Here is a 20,617-nt window from a genome sequence, read left to right as displayed (position 1 = left end):
GGCTAATGTATCTTCAGGGCTTTGAAAGGGATAATGTTCACTGCACATTACTCCTTGCAGAAATGTCTTATAAATGTCTTTGTACCGGTCAATCCAGAGGTCCAGAGCTGCTCCTCCTCAGAGTCTGTCTCTTCAGGTGAGCAGACTCTCACCTGGCCGGGCTTCTCTCTCCTCATGAAGGCTGGAGCCACAAAGGACAGACACACACACACACACACACACACACACACACACACACACACACACACACACACACACACACACACACACACACACACACACACACACACACACACACACACACACATACGCGTTTATAGCCTATATCAGGACTTATGAAAAAAATGTGACAAATTGGGACATGCCTTTCCCAAGGTCCACGAGACCTGGGAATCAGAATATTTCCATTCCTTGATTCTAGGAATGCAACCATCTGTTCAGATTTAGGCTAGGGCTATATTTTTGTTCAGCCCATAGCAACCAGCCCATACACACACAAACTCTATTTTCAGGTTTATGTGACTTATAAGGCCCATAGCAACCAGCCCATACACACACACACTCTATTTTCAGGTTAATGTGAATTATAAAGACCCTAGAATACACAAAATAGGATCTGTATTTTAACTGGGGTCCGGTTATGTAGAAATGTCAAAACCCCAGACAACCCGGGTAACCTTCAACAGAAAGGACTATCCATGTTCACATAGCTCTTAAATATAATATATTCTCAGTCTACTGTTTAAGTCGTATTATTGTTATTTGTGACAATATATAAAAATTCGTAGCAAATATTCACGTAATAAAAAAAGGCGGAAAACTTTTTGCATTTCTTACTTTTATTGAGTGCCAGCAAAAAAAATACAAGCAAAAAACAAGATCAATTGGAATGGATCTACCTAGTCATCTTCCTTTTTAATGCTACGTTTCTGTTGTGTACGTAGTACTTGATGGCAACCCAGTCTCGGTCTTTCAGAGCTACTGGCTCTGCCTGGAGGCAGGAGTCACAGTCCTTTTTGCCAGGTATTCTGCAGCTTGTAATGAAGTTAAGCAAATGCCGCTCAACAGCCTTCACTTCCTCACCTGTCCACTTGCTTCTCACCTTCACAGCTTTCATAAATGGAAACAAAATACAACTGATTAACAATGGAACAATGGCTCTGCAACAAATGGGGGATATGATACAAAGGATTCTAGTTAGTAGTTATATGATATATGTTATCAATACATTTTTCTAATAAAGTAATGAATACAAAATGCTGACTAACCTTGCTTTCTTTTGGAGCCCTTTGAAGAAGCTTGGAATGTGACTATTTTGTGACTCATGTTTACGTCATCCAAGGTGGTTGATTCAGGAGTGCCCTCCATGTTGTCCAGGGTGGTTGATTCAGGAGTGCCCTCCATGTTGTCCAGGCTGGTTGACTCGGAAGTGCCCTCAATATTGTCCAGGGTGGTTGACTCGGAAGTGCCCTCCATGTTGTCCAGGGTGGTTGACTCGGAAGTGCCCTCCATGTTGTCCAGGCTGGTTGACTCGGAAGTGCCCTCCATGTTGTCCAGGCTGGTTGACTCGGAAGTGCCCTCCATGTTGTGCAGGCTGGTTGACTCGGAAGTGCCCTCAATGTTGTCCAGGCTGGTTGACTCAGGAGTGTGCCTCAGAAGTGTCTGGTCCCTAGCAGTCTCAGTTATTGAGCCTTTGCAAAGTAATAATGATTGTGATGTTATTCTATGAGCTTTCTGACAATACGTTGGTTTGCTTGCATTATTCACTGTAAACAACCTCAGTGTCAGGCAATATGCAATTCTACATTATATATTCATTTAGATTTCAGATGTAAACATAAGCTGAATGCAAATTCATGAATGTAGAATTACTTGAGGATCATTTCGATAATCCCCCAGAAATGTTAATTTATGTGACATAACTTAAAGATATTACCGCATATATACAAGTCAGGATACCTTTGCATTGATGTAGGTCAGCAATGTTTTCTTCGCTGGAATCATCACTCATTTCTACTTCATCTGGTTGGGTAAAAAAACGTTCAGGCAAATCATTTAAATTAAGGACTAAGAACACTTATAATAGTTATATTTGAAGTGGTTAAAAACTATATTTCAAATAAAATGTTACCTTCAGGATTGACCTCAATGTCATCCAGCCCTTTCCCCTGCAGGTAAGGCAGTCTTCCTTTTTCGAGTGATATCAGGAGTTTGCTGACTTTTGCGAGCTGAAGGGTACTCTCTGGAAGCCGATAGAATTCTCTATGGACACGGATTTCGTGTCCTAGAAAGGTGGCAAGTTGATCCATTTCATTTTCTTTCAGATTTAGTAGTGTGGACAAAGTGGCCACTTGTTTCCGCAATCTTGTTGAGGTGAGAGCCTCTGGGTTCTTTGCACCACATTGCTTTGCATACTTACGAAAGCAGTCAGAGCCTCTGTAATGGGAAAGGACACCTGGCCGTGCAAACATGTACACATTTTCTTTGTGGACTTGACACTCTTTCCTGCTTTTCATTAGGAGGTCCATAGCAGCGATCATGTCGGGGGTTAGAAGCACTGGAACCTTTCTTGACCTTTTACCACGAATCTCAACTCTCTCAAAGTGCTCTGCAAGCTTCCTCTCGAAGTCGGTAAGGCCCCTCACAATGTCTGGATTCAGCTCTGTACGATCCCTGGATGTGAAAGTCTGAAGCTCCATTTTTTAAACTTCACCTTCCCGCCTTCTGTTAAATAGTACTACCTGCGTCAAAGTCACTTTAGCAAGATTTCCAAAGCTTTTGCTGTTGGGTTCTTCCTCAAGGTCCTTCATGCGCTTAACACGCTCAGCAGCAAGAAACTTGTGCAGCACCGACACATCCTCTGTAAAGGGTAAAACCTGTGGTTTATTCCATTTGGCTTGTTGAAGTGTTCCCAATGCGGCAGCAGAAATGGACTCTGTCCAGTTTTTCTGATGTAGAGTGGCAAATTGCTTTGCAGACTCCGCAACGGCAGGGCGATTTGCAATGATGGCATTGCATTGCACAATGCCTGCAACTTTGGCTAAACTGTGTCCCAATTTCAAAGCCAATGATGGGATTTTATACGAGTTGCTTTCGACATCATAACCAGCAACAGATCTAACTGCCTGTATCACATGCGGAAAGTTACAAGGCATAACAAGGTCTTCGGTGCTCTTCAAAGGTGTTATAGCTCTTGCCGTTATCAATAGTCTTGCCATCTCTCTCATTTTTTGGCGTATGTAGTCATTCCTTCTTTCATACGGTTTCCTGGAATTGAACAGTGACTCGCCGATACAAAGGATCACAGTTTCACTCCTTACAACCGAAGAAACGTCATCCTGGTTCATTTCACAAGCAATCTTCCAAACAGTTTCCTTAACTGAGTCAGGTCTTGGTAAGTGCATTTGAATCATTTTTCGGCCAACTTGAGGCTCTTCCTCAACAGTCTTTTTCGGGCAGTTTCTCACATGTCTCCATAAAGAGTTTCTTGCATACAGTCCTTCGCAAAATTTGCAGTGACGGAAGTCATCAGATTGTTTTGCAGTACTGGGTCTTCTACAAGCAACCATCTCTCCAGTGCCACAGCTTGCCACTTCAGCATTATGGTCAAAGTTTCCTCTCTTCTTAATAGAGCGTAACAACTCGCTTCTTTTGCGGGATCTTTTATCAAAACTGAAAGCCATTGCAACATCAGGCTCTTCACTGTGCACGGATTCAAGATGTCTTGCCAATTTAGAAATGGCCTTTTTACAATAAAGACAAAATTGCTTCTTGTTGTACTTGCTTCCTTTTGCTTTTATTGGCAATGGTGTGACATTTATGGAGCTTTTCTGCTGTGATGTGTTCTTTAATGAATTGGCACTGCAGCTTATCACTGAAGCACAATGATTGCTGCTCATCTTTGAAGAACTCAATGTTCTAGGTATCTCTGAACTGGTGGCACCATCCCCCTTCATGGTTTTGAGTTCTTGACTAGCAGTACTTATAATTGAAGCATCCGAGGAATTGCCACATGAGGCTGGAACATAGTCAGCATCATCAAAGTCCGTAGCATCCGAAGATTCCTCAAATAAGTCAGTGGAGGTCTGAAGGAAAATGGAGAAAAAAAGGCTTCTAATTCTGTCAATAACTTACGCATGCATTAATAGCTAGGGTATCATTAACCCTATAGTACCATCACAATGTGCATAACATCTACAAACTCACCGAATAATTAATTCTGGTGACCTGAATCAAAGATCTCTTGGCTATCTCTTTTTGAGCCTCCTGGTAACGATCTTCACAACGACCATGATGGCGCTTCAGATTTTTTAGACGGCAGATTTTTCTAAGCTTTACAAATCAAAAGGAAAATACTTACTTGAAACTCTAGAATGTTTCCTCACATCATAATTACCCCAAGGGGTGAAAATATGAACTATTTGAACTTATGACCAGAATGCAGCGTTCTTACCTGCTCTGCAGTAGGACACTGGTGGAAGGGGACAGTTCCAGAGGACTTGCTCGCCTTGAATGAAATTATGAACAATAAATATTATTTTGTATAAACACAGGACTGAAACGTGGAATTAGGATATATTATACTTTGCTGCATTGACTATGCATGTAGGGACCACAGTTGCAAGGAAAATAATTCAAACGTGGATCGGGGCGTTTTTATGTAAGGATCTATAGAAATAGTTAAAACTAAAATATCTGCTACCCAACAATATGAGGACCGCGTAACACACACACTCTACTCTTGTTGGGTCATACCATATTGGGACGTCATCTGAAACACATTTAAGCCTTGCACAGACTAAGTACAAAATGAGGACCTGACGACTGAACACATCTAGAGTCAAGGTTCCTGACATCGAGCTATCCTTTTGTTGTCAAAGAAAGCTGAAAAGCCCCAACACTAATGTAAATGGATCTGCTGCCGTGGAAATTAAATCAAGCAAATTGATAAGAAGTATGTTAAATGGGCAAAATCATTGCCACAGGGGGAAAAAACATCGGATTTAGTGAGAATAAAGATTAATTTTATGTTTTGAGGGGCGGTTAGTTCTGTCAAATGGTAAGGCTAATTTTGTTAACGCTATGATATTGAACCAACTTATGGAAATGTTGATATTGTGAATATTTTGCACAAAAAGGTTGGTTGTGATAGTCACAAGCCAATTCATATATATATTGGAATGAACTGAGACATCAATTTAAATAGAAACGATCTACAAAAAGTGTGTAATAACCTGTTGGATGGATGAAGTGGATCTCTGGCTCACTTCTGGGTCCACTGAAGTATGAGCTGGGATCATGCCACTTGGTGTCTGAAACCAAATACAACAATAACCTGTCAGAAATATTCTGGATTACAATATAGATCAAATCTAGTTAGTATACTAATGATGATACTCATTTAATTTACAATATATTCCTACCACCTGTCTATCATAATCGTCTTTGGAATGAGACTCATTGCTGAGGTCAAGGGCTGCATTGACTTTGCATGTAGGGACCACAGATGTTAGTTAAAATAATTCCCACGTGGATCTGGGCTTTTTATGTAACTCTATAGAAATGGTTCAAACTAAAATAACTGCTACCCAACAATATGAGGACCGTGTAACACACACACACACACACTCTACTCTTGTTGGGTCATACCATGTTGGGACGTCATCTGAAACACATTTAAGCCTTGCACAGACTAAGGCCGAATCTCGATTCTTCCCCTTGCCCCTTTTGCTTTGTCTTTGTCTTTGTCTTAACCCTAGCACTTGCAAGTGTAAGGGACAAGGGCTGAGATCTTTCCCCTATGAAATGAGACGCCACTCGGTTTCGGGTACGTCATCATTCTGTCTGTGCTCATGACGTCATCAGGAATCTCAGCTCCTCCCCTTACTCTGCCTGGCCCGCCCAGAGACGTTGGCCCGCCAATGAGACTCGACCGTGCGAGCGCCACATGTGTGTGTGTGTGTGTGTGTGAATACACACACTGTAACGCAAGTGTTTCTTGTCGGTTCTTGGACGTGTCTTGTATTTCCACAACGAGACTGTCGTGGGGGTTATCTAAGCCATGGTTGAGAAGGAATTGGGGGAAAGGAACTTTGGTTTGACTCGCTGAAGTACATGAACTGCGACATGCCGCCGGTTGCCGCGATGCACCATCGCCCGGCAGCGGGCAGCCGGCCGCAGGCAGCGCGCGGTTCAGTCGACTTCAGGTTGATGTGAAAGTGGAACCCGACAAAGTCGTTTGTGATTCATAATATCGTCTGGAGGCGCACACAATATGTTATATGATATAGATATCTATGTATTATATGATATTATTTAGATATAGAGCTCCAGGACTGTAACGCAAGTGTTGTACACTTCCTTGTTATTTGGATAACCGTTCTGCTGTTGGTGTGATGGCGCATAACACGTCGGACTCTCGTCTCTGGTATTTCTACAACGAGACTCGTATTGGGGGTTATCTCAGCCAAGGTTGAGAATGAATTGGGGGGAAGGAACTTTGGCTTTGACTCCCTCAAGAACATGAACCACGACAAGGAGGAGAAAGGGATCTTTGCCGGGCAGCGCTTATGCACCTCCGCCTCCGGCGGTGGTCCCTCAGCGGGGCTCAAGCGGGAGACATTCGCCGCCAACAATCCCTTTCTCCTCCATGTCGTGGTTCATTTTCTTGAGGGAGTCAAAGCCAAAGTTCGCGTTATCCAACGCGAGTAACGCGTTAAAACTACCGTTTGAAAGCTTCAGTTAAGACCTACATACTATGCATCGTTCGTGTAGCACATTTCAGATCAAACCGAGTCATTATAAACATATAAAAAGTTGTGTAGATAGCTGTAAAATATTCCTCGCTTCAAGCAGCCATGTTTTTTTGAAAATTCCCGGTTTCGCTATGTGCTCTGGGATAGCCCTTGGAGGAGCAAGTGAGCTCTCAAATCATCTTAAAAATAAGGGGTACATAGCACTCAATCTTATCCCTTAATCTTGATCAAATTGGGTATTGAGACACCACTAGCTCTCACATGAACGCGCAACTTCAAGGGTAAGGGGGAAGATAAGGGGTAAGGGGAAGTATTGAGATTGGGCCTAAGTACAAAATGAGGACCTGACGACTGAACACATCTAGAGTGAAGGTTCCTGACTTTGACTCATCCTTTTGTCCTCAAAGAAAGCTGAAAAGCCCCAACACTAATGTAAATGGATCTACTGCCGTAGAAATTAAATCACGCAAATTGATAAGAAGTATGTTAAATGGGCAAAATCATTGCCAAAGGGGAAAAAAAACATAGGATTCAGTGAGAATAAAGATTAATTTTATGTTTTGAGGGGCGGTTAGTTCTGTCAAATGGTAAGGCTAATTTTGTTAACGCTATGATATTGAACCAACTTATGGAAATGTTGATATTGTGAACATTTTGCACAAAAAGGTTGGTTGTGATAGTCACAAGCCATTTCATATATATATTGGAATGAACTGAGACATCAATTTAAATAGAAACGATCTACAATAAGTGTGTAATAACCTGTTGGATGGATGAAGTGGATCTCTGGCTCACTTCTGGGTCCACTGAAGTATGAGCTGGGATCATGCCACTTGGTGTCTGAAACGAAATACAACAATAACCTGTCAGAAATATTCTGGATTACAATATAGATCAAATCTAGTTTGTAAACTAATGATCATACTCATTTAATTTACAATATATTCCTACCACCTGTCTATCATAATCGCCTTTGGAATGAGACTCATTGCTGAGGTCAAGGGCTGCATTGACTTTGCATGTAGGGACCACAGATGTTAGTTAAAATAATTCCCACGTGGATCTGGGCTTTTTATCTAACTCTATAGAAATGGTTCAAACTAAAATAACTGCTACCCAACAATATGAGGACCGTGTAACACACACACACTCTACTCTTGTTGGGTCATACCATATTGGGACGTCATCTGAAACACATTTAAGCCTTGCACAGACTCAGAGCCGGATTAACCCAAAGGCAAACTAGGCACGTGCCTAGGGCCTGATTGGCGGGGGGGGGGGGGCCCAGACAGAAGTAAAAAAAAAAATATATATATATATATATATATATATATATATATATATATATTAAATAGCCAATACAAATGTCCTACCTACTATTTATTTCAGTGATAATATATCAATATATATAATTAACTAAAAATAGTGACGTTGTTTATCTTAACGTTACGTCACATTAACGCCAATCAGTTAAGTCCGAGGGGAGGTCAGCGGGTCAAGACTAAGCGGAATAATAAAGCTAGCAGGCAGGTCGTTTCTTGAGTAGGCTAACATTCAAGATGCGAAAATAGATAGTGCTTGCTGAAGCACTTTAAAAAACACACACAAAGACAAAGACAAACACACACAAACAAGCCTCTTTCTCTCTCTTACAGATGGCACAGGAACAGTGGCATCACAGAGGTAAGTTATTCACACACACACACACACACACACATACACACACGCATTTCCAGGTATTTACACAGTCCTCCTGTCCAACTCTGCATCCACGACACTCTTAAAGTGTTCAAAGTTGTCATACACCACATTGTCGAAGCCAGGGGTAGTGGACTTCCTAGTGGATGGACAGTAGGAAAACATTTTCTGCATGCTTCCAGCCACTTTGTCCTTGAAGGGTGTACCTCTTCCGCTGTCCACCACAGTCTGGCACGTGGCAAGCCCCACATGGCCTTGAGGACTTGTTAGGCATGAATGCCTTCACTGTTGGTGCAGGAGGGACAAAGCTCTGGCTGCAGGATGTCCCACGAAACAGGAAGGAGGGGGCCTGTGGCTGTGCGGGGAGGACCTGCAGTATGGGTGCTGCCGACACAGGGGGTGGGCCGTAGGTCAACGCAGCAGGTGGCCTCGGCTGGAGGTGGGTGGGCGCAGGAGGCCTCGGCAGAATGGGGGTGAGCGCCGCAGGCTTCAGCCGGGTGGAGGACGACAAACCCAGTGGGCTGAACGGGCCGGTTCGCTGGAGTCACAGGCTCATCAACAAATAATCTGGAAATATAAAGTACACATGTGATCAGTATTGATATGACGTGTGTGCTATTTGCTTTCCACAGCCAACAGGTGAAACAAAGTGCTTATGACAACTTAGCTCCGCTTCTCACCACGTCTCTTTCCAGCCTGGTGATGGATGTGCCGGTACTGGACCTGAGGCCGGTCTGGCGGAGCAGTCGCTCCTTCTGCCACTTCAGCAGCTCGTTCTGCTCTCCCTGCTGGCAGTACTGGAACAGCAGCCACACCAGCCAGCCGACATCATTCTCCACAAGCCACCTGAAGGTCTGACCGGCGTGCTTCCCGAACGTGAGGACCAGCTGACCTTTCCAAAGGTCTCTGCTGTCTTGAGATCCAGCCATTTAGGGTCAACAACAGTGCTGCTGCGGGCCTCTGCCACAGACCTTGCTGCCTCTGTACAGTACAGCCTGGCCTCTCCTAGCCGGTACAAAATGATGTTGGGGTACTGGTGTAGCTGTTGATGGCTGACCAGCGATGGTTTAGTGGCCAAGCTCTTCCCGCAGACGTCACAGATAAAGGTCTCCCTGGCGATGGCATGGATCTTCAGATGCCTCGCCAGGTTGGACTTTTCACCGAATGTCTTGTCGCACACGGTGCACTGATGTGTAGGCATGTTCCATCTGGTACTGTAAAACATGAATAAATGAGTAAAACTAAACTGTATTAGCCTAGGACAACAAGCTCGCCAGATTGATCTAAAAAAGTCGATGAAGCTGTTACATTTGTCTTCTGTAGCTTCAGTTGAGGAGGATGGTTGTGGTTTCAGGAGATGCTTTATGGTGGAAAAAAGCTGTTTAGAGTTTCCAGGGTTTTCATTTATTAGGCTGGAGTAGAACTGTGAGCGAGCATCTTTAAGGGAATTTGAGTATGCCTTTTGATGCTCACGGAAGGCCAGCTTATGGACTGTGAGCCCCAGAGTGCCTGCATCGCCGTTCCAAGACACGCCCAGCTGTTTTCATTTTCCTCAGTTCATGAGTGAACCATGGAGCAGACCGTGAGAAATTAACAATACGTGATTTGACCGGGGCATGGAGATCAAAAACACTGCTCAGTGAGGTATTATAGATCTCCACTAATTCATCCGCTGAGGCAGATGCTGGGCAGGTGATGAGCTGGAGATCCATGCTCATAGTGGCTGCGTACATTTTTTTCCAGTTGCGAAAAGACATTTGACGCCTAAGTGTAGTGGTTGGCAGCATAAAAGTAAAGGCCATTGAGACCACCTTGTGGTCGGATACACCATGATCGTAGACCTGTATGTTATTTATTAGGGCAGTGTCAGTAATGACCAGATCCAGAGTGTGCCCCTTGGTGTGAGTAGGGACCTCAACATGCTGCTGCAGGCCAAGACACTCAAGCACATTCAGGAAATCTGCTGCAAACAGACAGGAGGGGTTGTCGACATGGATATTAAGATCACCAACAATGACAATGTTTGTTGAGATACTGCAGAGTGAGGTCAGCAGATCACTTATCTCTGGTATAAAAGATGAGTTTGGCTTTGGAGGACGGTAAATGAGAAGCACTGTCATGGGGTATGGATGTTTGCATTTGAAGGCCAGACATTCCATAGCGGAAAGGTCAGGCATTTGCAGAGGAGATAGTTTTAGTTCCGCCCGGTGTATGATGGCCAGTCCACCACCACGACCAGAGCTGCGGGCTTTCTCCATGTAGTTGTATCCAGGTGGGCATGCTTCATTGAGCACGTAGTAGTCCGCTGGTTTATGCCAGGTTTCAGTTAGGCACATGAAGTCAAGCCTTTTCTCTATAATATGGTCATTTATGAGGAGAGATTTATTTGTGAGGGATTGTGCATTAAACAGCTCCATGGTGATAGGAGACAGAGCTGAGGGTGGAAGTCTCTGCAAGCTCCTTAATACGCGGCGATGCACTCCATATTTTCCACTTTGCCTAGTCTTGGGTATTTTTCTATTTGTTGTCAATGCCGGAATGGGGCGCTAGATGCTGTAAGCTGCAGGGGGATCGCAGTTTCCACAGGAGAGGAGCGGAAGTCAGAGGCAGGAAGTCATTTCTGTGCATGGCGACTGCATCTGCATGTGTCTATGCATGTCACGGTATAGTGGATATTTGCAGCCAGTAGGCGTGAGCCTTTCGATCCTTTTGGATCGATCCCAGTGTTGAGGGATAGGGACTTTGGGGGGTCATGAGCCATTCCCAGGCGGTCACCCATCCAAGTACTAACCAGGCCGGACCCTGCTTAGCCTCCGAGATCAGACGAGATCGGGCGTGCTCAGGGTGGTATCACTCATAGCTATTATTTCTTTAGAACAACATGATCAGGGGAGAGCGCGAACGCAGTCCCCCACTACCAGAAATTATGCAATCGAGATTCCCACATTTGGGGAATTCGCACGGGTCAGCAACAGCCTCAGTGCAATGGCTGAGCCTCGCTATGGGTGACCCACCTTCTTGATCATGGTATCTCCCTTGCCAGGTAAGTATGAGTTGTACACGTTCAGGTGGGCTGAACGATGCCCACGCGTGTTCCCCAGGAGAACGGTTGCAAAGCATTCGGAGATGTCTAGACTTTAATAAACACTGTAGACCACCGGTATCATACACGATGACAGGCGAATCTGAAATCAGCGTGATGGAAGCATAACGAAAGGAAACCTGGAGGTCCGAGTTATCGACACGCCACAGAAAGAATCCTTTTTTCTTTCTTAAACAACAGAATAGTGGTGGCGAGATGATGCCTCATGAAACGTCAAAGCCTCGCAGCCAGTGAACCATGAAAGTGGTTCGACCTCGAAGCTTCAAATGAGTACGCTAGGGACAAGGAATGAAATTATGATGAAAGAAAGAGTTTCCTGTGATGATGTGATGTTTGCTTCGTACAACATCAAAACGTTTAAGAATTAAAGTCATTTCAGTGATACGTGTGTGCCGTTCATAAATATCTCCCGAGCTCATGGTAGAGAACAAATCATTTGACAAAGGTTTTAAGTCATCCCGGGCAAAATAGATTGTCTTATAACTACAGTAGCCTACTAATAATTGTAATAATAGAACTGCATGATGTCTGAGAACGAGTGTGATTAATTACATAGCCATAAAAGTGATCTTGGAACTGGGTAGGGTCTTCTTTTTGTAAAAATGTGCCAATTGTGAACCCATATCGCGGAACAGCCCGAGATGAAGCCTCGAACGTCACGCGCCACGTCATTTCGCCTATGTGATACGGAGCCGAGGTACTCGACACACGCCCCGATGCCTCGACGCAAACCATAACATCACTACAACAGAATATCGTTGGAGTAATTGTAAACAGTGCGTTTATGAATTGTAAATGACACTTTATTGTCTACAGGCGGACGGGTGTACTCTCAGGAGTTTAGTTTTGTTTTTCACAGTGAGAGAGGGGTGCACCGGTCCTGGAGTTACTGCAATACCAGGTCGATGCGTGGAGTGGACGGAGCAAGCCCCTTTTCCATCTCCCAGTTCGAAAAATCAATTTAATATATGGTCCCCGGGTAGGGGACGTATCAGATATTAAACTGATAAGAACATATTTTTTTCGTTTGAAAATATTTATTGATTTATTGAGTTCTTTCATTTAACTTTCATATCACAATTTACAGGTCAGTGTTTTAAAAGCATACACAATTTAAAAGACATTTTAATTAAACAACAAGTTTAAACCATCATCATTGTGAATAAAAAAAGGTAAATAAATATAATTAAATACATGGATACATTGTTGTTTTATAAAATCATTGTGATGCTTAAAAAACATGATTAAAAAACAGCTGTGCAGGGACGGGAGGAAGCCCAATTAAAAAGTAAAAAACCCCATCCTGCTCTCTCTTGAACAGCATTGGTCTCTCGGAACCTGTGGCTCAGAGGATCTCCTCCCCTCTCTGCTCCTTCCCACCTGCCTCTCCCGGAGAGCCGGGCCGGCGCTGCCTCGACCTTTCCGCGTGTGGCTCCGACTCCCTCGTCCGAATGGGCACAGAGGCGATTCTTCTTTGTGGCTGTGTCCTAGGCCTGCCGCCTGCAGCACCGGCCACTTGGACCGTTGCTGCGGCCATTCGGATCACAGCCACGGGGGGGATCTGCATGTGCTTTCTTACCAGCAGGTTTCTGGAGGCCCATATGGCGTCTTTTATGGCGGCTATGGTGAGCCATTGCTTGGGATAGTCTGGTGGTAGCTGACTCTTTTGGCTCACCCCATACAGCACCATTTGGGCTGTCAGGGCCTCCCCTGCTGGTAAGTACGGGAATTGCAGGGAGCCGGCCGTTGCCCACTGGTCTCCAGCAGCGCTGCACTCCCAGAACAGGTGCCTCACCGACTCAGGCGCGCCACAACCTGGCCGAGGGCAGGTTGGGGATGCAGCCATCCCCCGGGAGTGCATGACGGCTCTGACTGGGAGGATCTCGTGAGCTGCCATCCATGACAGGTCCCGGAGTCTGTTGGAGAGGGCAGGATGGTTCACATTGTGCCAGACTGTTGTGGCCTCGCCGTATGCTAGCCCGCGCACCGGACTCACTGGTTCCCGCTCCTGCACTTCCGCGATTATAAAACGATGGTTAGTTAAAACATTCAGTTCCTCGTTTTCAAGGTTAAATTTTTTTAAAAACTTCTTAATAAAAGCGTAAAATTGTGACAAGTTAAATGATACTGGTGTTCTAAGATCTGATATATAAAACGGGAATCTTTTCAGATAGGACCCCATCCAGAATCGTGCCATTGCTGTCGTTTTGTTTTCTCTGGATGGGACCATTGCAAGTTTAATGTGAAGAGCAGTATATCTGCTTCCTAAAAACAGGTGGAGGTCCGGGACTCCTTTCCCCCCTTTTTCTTTTGTTTTCGTCATTTCTGTTCTCTTCAGTCTCTCCCACTTGGACCCCCACAGGAAATAAAAAACTGCTCGCTCCAGTTCTAAACGCACTCGGTGTGGTGGAATAAAAACAGAGCTTATCAATAAAAGCAAAGGTAAAATCACTGCTTTGATGATTAAAACCTTTCCTTCTATTGTCAGTCCTCTAAGTCCCCAGTATCCCAGTCTCTGCCTTACTTTCCCTACCACGTCCGGCCAATTTTTGGTCCCCTCCCCCTCCCTGTTGAATTTGACCCCGAGTATCTTTATGTCGGTCTGTTTCACAGTCAGGGGAGTCCGGTCATCTCAGTCGCCGTCCATGGTCCATAAAAAAGGGCTTGGGTCTTCCCTCTGTTGAGTTTGGACCCAGAGGCCAGTCCGTAGCAGTCGGTCAAGTCCAGCGCTGTTTACTGATAAAAGGTCAGTGCATAAAATGTTAACATCGTCCATCTATAAACACATTTGCTAAAAAGTCCCCCACTGCCCGGTATGGCCACCCCTTTAATCCCTTGGTCCCTTCTCAAGACCTGGGCCAGTGGTTCTATGCATGCCACATAGAGGAGGGCAGATAACGGACAACCCTGACGGACCCCGCAGTGCAAATCTACTGCTTTTGTGAGTTGCCCGTTAACAAGAAATTTGCTGGTGATGTCCCTATACAGCAATCCCACCCACTCTATATACCTCTCTGGGAAGCCCATTTTTTGCAGTACCTGGAATAGGTACTGGTGCGAGACCGATCAAATGCTTTTTCAAAATCTAAATTTAGGACTACTAGTCTGATGTTTCTGTCTCTCGCATAACAGATGGTGTCTCTAATCAGTACGAGGCTGTCGGTGATCTTCCTCCCCGATATGCCACAGGTTTGATCCGGGTGGATTACCTCCCCTAAAACCACGGACATTCTGTTTGCTAAAAGTTTGCTAAAAAGTTTACAGTCAACGTTTAAAAGGGTTATTGGTCGCCAGTTCTTCAGGTCAGTCTTGTCCTCTTTTTTGTAAAGTAGTTTTACTATCCCTGATCTAAAACTGTCTGGTAGTCGGTCTAGTCTTTGGAAGTCGGTAAAAACCATCAGTAGGTCAGGTGCTAAAATGTCCCAGAAGGTCAGATAAAATTCAAGTGGAAGCCCATCTTCCCCCGGCGACTTTCCCCCCTAAAACTCGACAAACATTTGTGAAGTTCCAAAAGGTTAAAATCACGGGTTAAAAATGCACTTTCACCTATCTTTAAATCTATGTTGCTTATGATGTTGTTTTTGCTTCATTTTCTGTTTGTTTTTCGCTGTACAGATCTCTATAAAAACCTTCTATTTCCTCCATTATTTCTTTGTTACTATTGGTTTGTTCCCCATTTGTTTTTTTGAGTTTAAAAAAACTCAAACTGTTAATGATTTTCTTAAAAAAGTATCTAGTGCATTTTTCTCCTTCTTCCATGTGTCGTTCTTTGCTTCTGACTATAATTCCTTTGCTTGTGATTTCCGATAAAATCAACATTTGTTTTTTAACTAATCTAATTTCTTGGTTAAAATCAAAACCTTGTTGTGTTAATTTAAAATACCGTTGTAGTCTTTTCTGCAGCCCCCCATGCATCTATTTTCCTTGTTTTTTTTGTTTTTCCTGCCTTTTTAAAAAAAGTCTGTGTCTTTCCCTTCACCATTTCCCACCAAATGCACGTGTTTCGTACAAGTCTTGGAGGGTCTGCCATTGACTGAATTGCTCCCTGTACTGACTGGCTAAATCCTTATCTTCTAGCAGGGAGCAATTCAGTTTCCACAGACCACTACCTTTAGTCACACCTGAAGAGAGTGAAAGGGTGCAGGATAGCATAGCGTGATCTGAGAAGAAAACAGGGGTTAATCTAGCATCGGTTGGCGGGCAGTCTCTGGTAAAAATATAGTCAATGCGAGAGGCTCTGGAACCGTCACTACTGAACCAGGTGAAGCCCTCCTCTCTTGGATGCAAGGTTTTAAAACAGTCTTTTAGTTTAAAATCCCTGCATAATCCCTGCAATAAAACCGACGTCTTGTCCACTTTAAAATCATCCCCTGCCCCTCTCCTATCACTTCTATTTAAAATACAATTAAAATCTCCCCCTAAAACTAATGGCGTTCGGCCTAGCATGTGGGGCTGCAAGTTTTCTAAAAGGTCATGTCTGTCATTTTTGTTGTTAAAACCATAGATGTTTAAGAGATTAAAATCCCTTCCCATAAAAGTCAAGTGTGCTAAAAGTGCCCTTCCGTCTCTCACCACAGTGCTGCCCTTCACCAGAATTGAGGGGTTCTTGATTAAAATGGCCACGCCGTCATTTCTGTTCTCATTTGAACCGCTCCATAGAGATTTGTGTGGCCATTTCTCCTCCCATATCCTGTAGTTTTTTAAAAAGGGCAATGCACATTCTTGTAGTAAAAACACATCTGACTTAAAATTATTTAGAAAGGATAAAATCGTCTGAGCTCTAACTCTTGATTTCACACTTCTCACATTGAGTGTAGAAAAGGTGAGGATCATGAGTATGGTATTTAAAAGACAGTTATGCATTAAAATACTAAAAACGGTCTGGGGTTCTTCAGTCTCCTTCATTCCCCTCCCAGACACGAGCATGGTTTAGAACAGAGTCCTTTGGGGTTGACTGCAGCGCCATGTGTAAAAAGGAGAGAGTGTTGGGGGGGTGGTTCGGGAAGACTCTGTGCTCCCCGACAGATGAACTGTCTGAGGAGCCAGCTCTTCCCCTTTTCTCCGAGGCTCCGTAATTTTCCAAGGACATCTCCGACACTGCTCTCTTCCCAGGCTGGGCTCCTGGGAGGGAGGCTTCACTGGACTCCACCCCAGACTCTTCCGACCGGCCGACTGTTCGAGACTCCCGGTTTCGTCAGAGTCTGAAGTGGAGTCCATCTCTGCTCCACCGGCTGCCTGGGCCCCACCACCCTCTTTCACTTCACCACTAGGTGGGGCAACCTCAGGCCCCTCCCCCTCTCCCCCAATCAGAGTAATTTTTTGCAGCCTGGTGTCTTCAATTGTTTGTGCACCCCCGTCTGCCACTTTCCTTGCATTTTGTTTTACTTTGTTAGCAAAAGATTTCGGGCAATCTCTGAAGAGATGGTTTGAGTCTCCACAGAGGTTGCACTTCCTGCCATTGGTACATTCTTCAAAAGAGTGTCCAATTTCTCTACATTTGCCGCAAACAACCTTGGTACACGCTTCCGCCAGGTGCCCTTGCTCGCCACACTTGCGGCAGAGCTTGGGCTGTCCCTGGTAGTGAATGTAGCCCCTGTTCTCTCCAAGAGCCATCATGGATGGGAGATGTTTCAGGCCCTGGAAGCCATGTGGGTCCCGCCATTGTTGTATGGGGACCCTCCATGAACAGTTCCAGATGCCATCCTCATCTCTCACCTTGGTGGCCTGGGCCCTCACAGTGCAGTATCTTGCCAGCCATATACAAATATCATCAGCATTTACAGTTTCATTGAAATCCTGACGATTACGGTTTTAATGGAATCGTCATTTAGTCTCTCCACTTCAAATGCTGAGAACTGGTCTTTTACCGTGTCGTAGCGTCCAAAACTCTTTGAGGGCTGTTGCGGCTGCGAAGCTAACATCGAATCCTTTGTTAAAGGGCAGAGCAAGAATACAATTCAAATCGTTTGCGGTAAACTTCAGGATTCCTTGGATGTGCTTCCTTGAAAAGTCAAGCCGGGACATCTGAACTAAAATTCCATTAATCGACTTAAATTTAAAACGTACACTGTGGTGCCTCCTCATGCCGGAAGGGTTAACCGACATGATGGAGACACCACACTCTTAAAAATTTAAGAGGTTAAAAGCAATAAAACAGTGAGTAAACAAAGTAATACAGGCAACAATAAAATCCACTTACCTTATCGTTTAAACGAACTGGACAATGGTCTTCTTGGTAACGGGTATCAGCAACTGGTAATTGACCCCAACTTACCAAAAAGATGGTGCAATATCCTCCTAACCTGCTATATAATTGCCACTAAATAGGCAATATATAAACAGATAACGGAGGGGATCACTGTCTTAGCCAAAAGGCCGAGAAGCGATGCACACACATGCTCAGACCAAGAGGCTAGCTTCCCAGACACGTCGCTCCACTTGGCGGTTTAACAGACAACGACGAAACAAAAAAAAGACCAAGCAATCTGTGTGTCTGTGTTGTGTGTCTCTGTGCGACTGTGTGTGTGTGTGTGTGTGTGTGTGTGTGTGTGTGTGTGTGTGTGTGTGTGGGTGTGTGTGTGTGTGTGTGTGTGTGTGTGTGTGTGTGTGTGTGTGTGTGTGTGTGTGTGTGTGTGTGTGTGTGTGTGTGTGTGTGTGTGCGCGTGCGCGCGCGCGTGCACTGGCATGTGGCCTACTGGTTAAGAAGTTGGACCAGTAACGGGAGGGTGGCCTGTTGAATCTTGACCGGTACACAAAAAATGTGGACAGGTGGAGTCGACATGTGTGGATGTGTTCATCGGCCCACGGATGGGTCAAAGGCATGCGAGCGAGAGGGAGCGAGCAAGAGAGAGAGCTAATGATTGGTCAGTTTAATTTCTCCGAAAGCTGCAATTAAATAAATCGCCATTCCTCTTTTTCCGACGGCAACAACCATAAACGAATAAATAAATTATTGAAGTAGTATAAAAAATACGTCTAAAATTAGTCTAAATTTGATGTTGTTTAGACGTCCACAAACGACCACATTTGGACTATAAGCCTATCCCACGGACGTCAATATTACTGTGCGTTCACACTAAAGCTAAGGCCACACTGCAAGCGCTACTCTGGTTAAAAATTGGCATAACGTGCCTGTGGCTGCGCTGGATTTAGGAGTCTGAGGTAGAAAACACCGCCGTGTTTGGGTGCATGATAGAGCTTAGATCTGATTCGATTGAATAATCTCGGATGTAAATAACAATAATCGGGTTAAATAACTTCACATGGTGTGTCTGGTGTGTTTCCAGCATTCGTAGTGTTGATCAGCAGAGATATAGTCCGCCAAGACGTTGAGGTTGCTTAGCAACCAGAGACGCTGTCCATGCAAGTGAATGGAGCGTTCCCTCTTCTTCATAACTATCAAACCAAACATCCTTCACGTTCACCGAGCGAACATTATGAAAGTAAAATGCACATTTCTCGCTAAAAATGTTTACATAAACGTTTTTAATGGCGTAACTATGTTACTATTTCCACCCAGAATAAAGAAAGATGTCAGCCATATGCTTCTGTGCAAGCGTCATTACTCTCTGCCAGTGACGTCGGGTCAAGCGCCACGCTGGTTGGCTATCGCGGCTAAGCGTCACGCGTAGGCGCGTCAAAAGTTCAATTTTTTTAACTTTGCGCGTTGGTGCGTTGGGCGCGTTGGTGGGTTTACGTGCTTTAATGCGTGTAACGCGTCTACGCGCCTACACCAATGGTTCCCTATGCAAAAATGGCGATTTTCAACCCCAACGCGCGTGCAGTGTGGCCATACCTTAAAAGCTGTAAAGCGTTTTGAGCAATAAACGACTATTCACTTTCTATTAGACATGAGCGATAAAACGCTTGAGCGATAGCTTTAAAGCTGTAAAGCTGTAAATGAGAGTTGAAAACGGCTCAACTCTATGAAAATTAGCTAGTAGCGTTTCGGCTGTAAATGACTGCCAGCCAATCGGAATGTAGATGTCTCCCGTCGGCGTGGGTCCCAGTAAACATACGCGAGAAAACGCAAGAGCGATATGAGCTGTAAATATTTTAGACAGCTTTGCATTTCGAGCTATTTGGCGATTTTGCATCTTTTACAGCTGTTGGTGTGAACGTACAGTTAGACGTTCGGTAGACGTCGAAAAAAGACGTCGCCTGGCGTTACAAAAGAACCCCTTCAGTGGAACGAAATGTGACGTCCAATAATGACACAGAAGAGACGTCACTCTTACGACACATTGCGCAGTGGGTATTATTTATTTTGCAATAGGTTATTATTTATATTTAAAGCACAATTAGTTGAGCTGTTTTTAATGTGGTTGAACTTTATATTATATTTTATATATTATATATTATATTTACAAATAGATTTTTTGAATTTAGCAAGCACTTTTATTGTTGTTTTTTAAGTAGGTGGTACAGCACTTTTCTGTTGCCTTGATTGTTCTCAGCCTCACTTGTGAATCGCTTTGGATAAAAACATCTCTCAAATGTAAGTGTAAAAAAATTTATTGGCAGCGATGCTCCAAATTGGAAGTTAATAGATGCCAAACTGTAGACAACAACACATTTTTCTACGTAAATCAATTGTAGGCACGGCTTTTAGTTATATTCAGCCCAAAACTGCAGCACAGGACCTGGGTTGCAGATTTAACCTCTCTTATTACTTCAAGTTTCCTCCCATCATTTTGACCTGCCACACCAGGGCAGCCTCATCATAATACCATATGTGTGGATCAGTTTCCAAAATAAAAAACATCATGAGCTCATCCAACTCCCACGTTGCCTACCTTATTATTTTCCCAGTGAACGGCCTCATGCTAGGTCTTCCATCCTGTCACTGTGCATCGCTGGAAGGCACGCATCTGTTATGTCATATGCTACTTCAAACATGCCATGATATGACTCATAATCCTGCAGGAATGCAGAGGTTATTTTATTTTCTTAGATGCCTGCCGGATCTAGCTCTTTCCAAAGGTGTTTCAGAACATTGATATGTTTGGGTCACGCTGATTATTTCTTCATGTAGCTGAGGTACCATATTGGACCATAACCC

At 44.2% G+C, this 20,617-nt stretch overlaps 1 protein-coding gene, 1 non-coding gene and 1 pseudogene across 5 annotated transcripts; all 3 read right to left on the bottom strand.

Annotated features, from left to right (window-relative positions):
* Nucleotides 1-838: 838 nt before the first annotated feature.
* On the bottom strand, nucleotides 839-7,952 carry LOC130401458 (uncharacterized). Of its 4 annotated transcripts, none has more exons than XM_056605228.1 (8): nucleotides 7,518-7,952; nucleotides 5,235-5,312; nucleotides 4,454-4,507; nucleotides 4,207-4,332; nucleotides 2,132-4,085; nucleotides 1,960-2,022; nucleotides 1,269-1,691; nucleotides 839-1,110 (listed from the first exon to the last, which is right to left on the bottom strand). In XM_056605228.1, the coding sequence occupies exons 5-8, from the start codon at nucleotides 2,697-2,699 to the stop codon at nucleotides 896-898; spliced, it is 1,269 nt and encodes a 422-aa protein (XP_056461203.1). In that variant the 5' UTR covers nucleotides 2,700-4,085; nucleotides 4,207-4,332; nucleotides 4,454-4,507; nucleotides 5,235-5,312; nucleotides 7,518-7,952; the 3' UTR covers nucleotides 839-895. The 4 variants fall into 3 exon arrangements, 2 of the variants coding, with proteins under 2 accessions (XP_056461203.1, XP_056461202.1); XR_008903841.1 differs by lacking the exon at nucleotides 4,207-4,332; XM_056605227.1 differs by lacking the exons at nucleotides 839-1,110; nucleotides 1,269-1,691 and having other exon boundaries at nucleotides 1,956-4,085.
* A 3,387-nt stretch (nucleotides 7,953-11,339) lies between these two features.
* LOC130402697 (U1 spliceosomal RNA) lies at nucleotides 11,340-11,504 on the bottom strand. Its single transcript, XR_008903973.1, has one exon. It is a non-coding gene; the product is annotated as a U1 spliceosomal RNA (small nuclear RNA).
* A 916-nt stretch (nucleotides 11,505-12,420) lies between these two features.
* On the bottom strand, nucleotides 12,421-12,601 carry LOC130402708 (U2 spliceosomal RNA; annotated as a pseudogene).
* Between the last annotated feature and the right edge of the window lie 8,016 nt (nucleotides 12,602-20,617).

Source organism: Gadus chalcogrammus, chromosome 13 (assembly GCF_026213295.1).
Source record: "Gadus chalcogrammus isolate NIFS_2021 chromosome 13, NIFS_Gcha_1.0, whole genome shotgun sequence".
NCBI classification, from domain to species: Eukaryota; Metazoa; Chordata; class Actinopteri; order Gadiformes; family Gadidae; genus Gadus; species Gadus chalcogrammus.
Note: the sequence above shows the minus strand (reverse complement) of the source record. Positions and strands in the feature narration are given on the sequence as shown.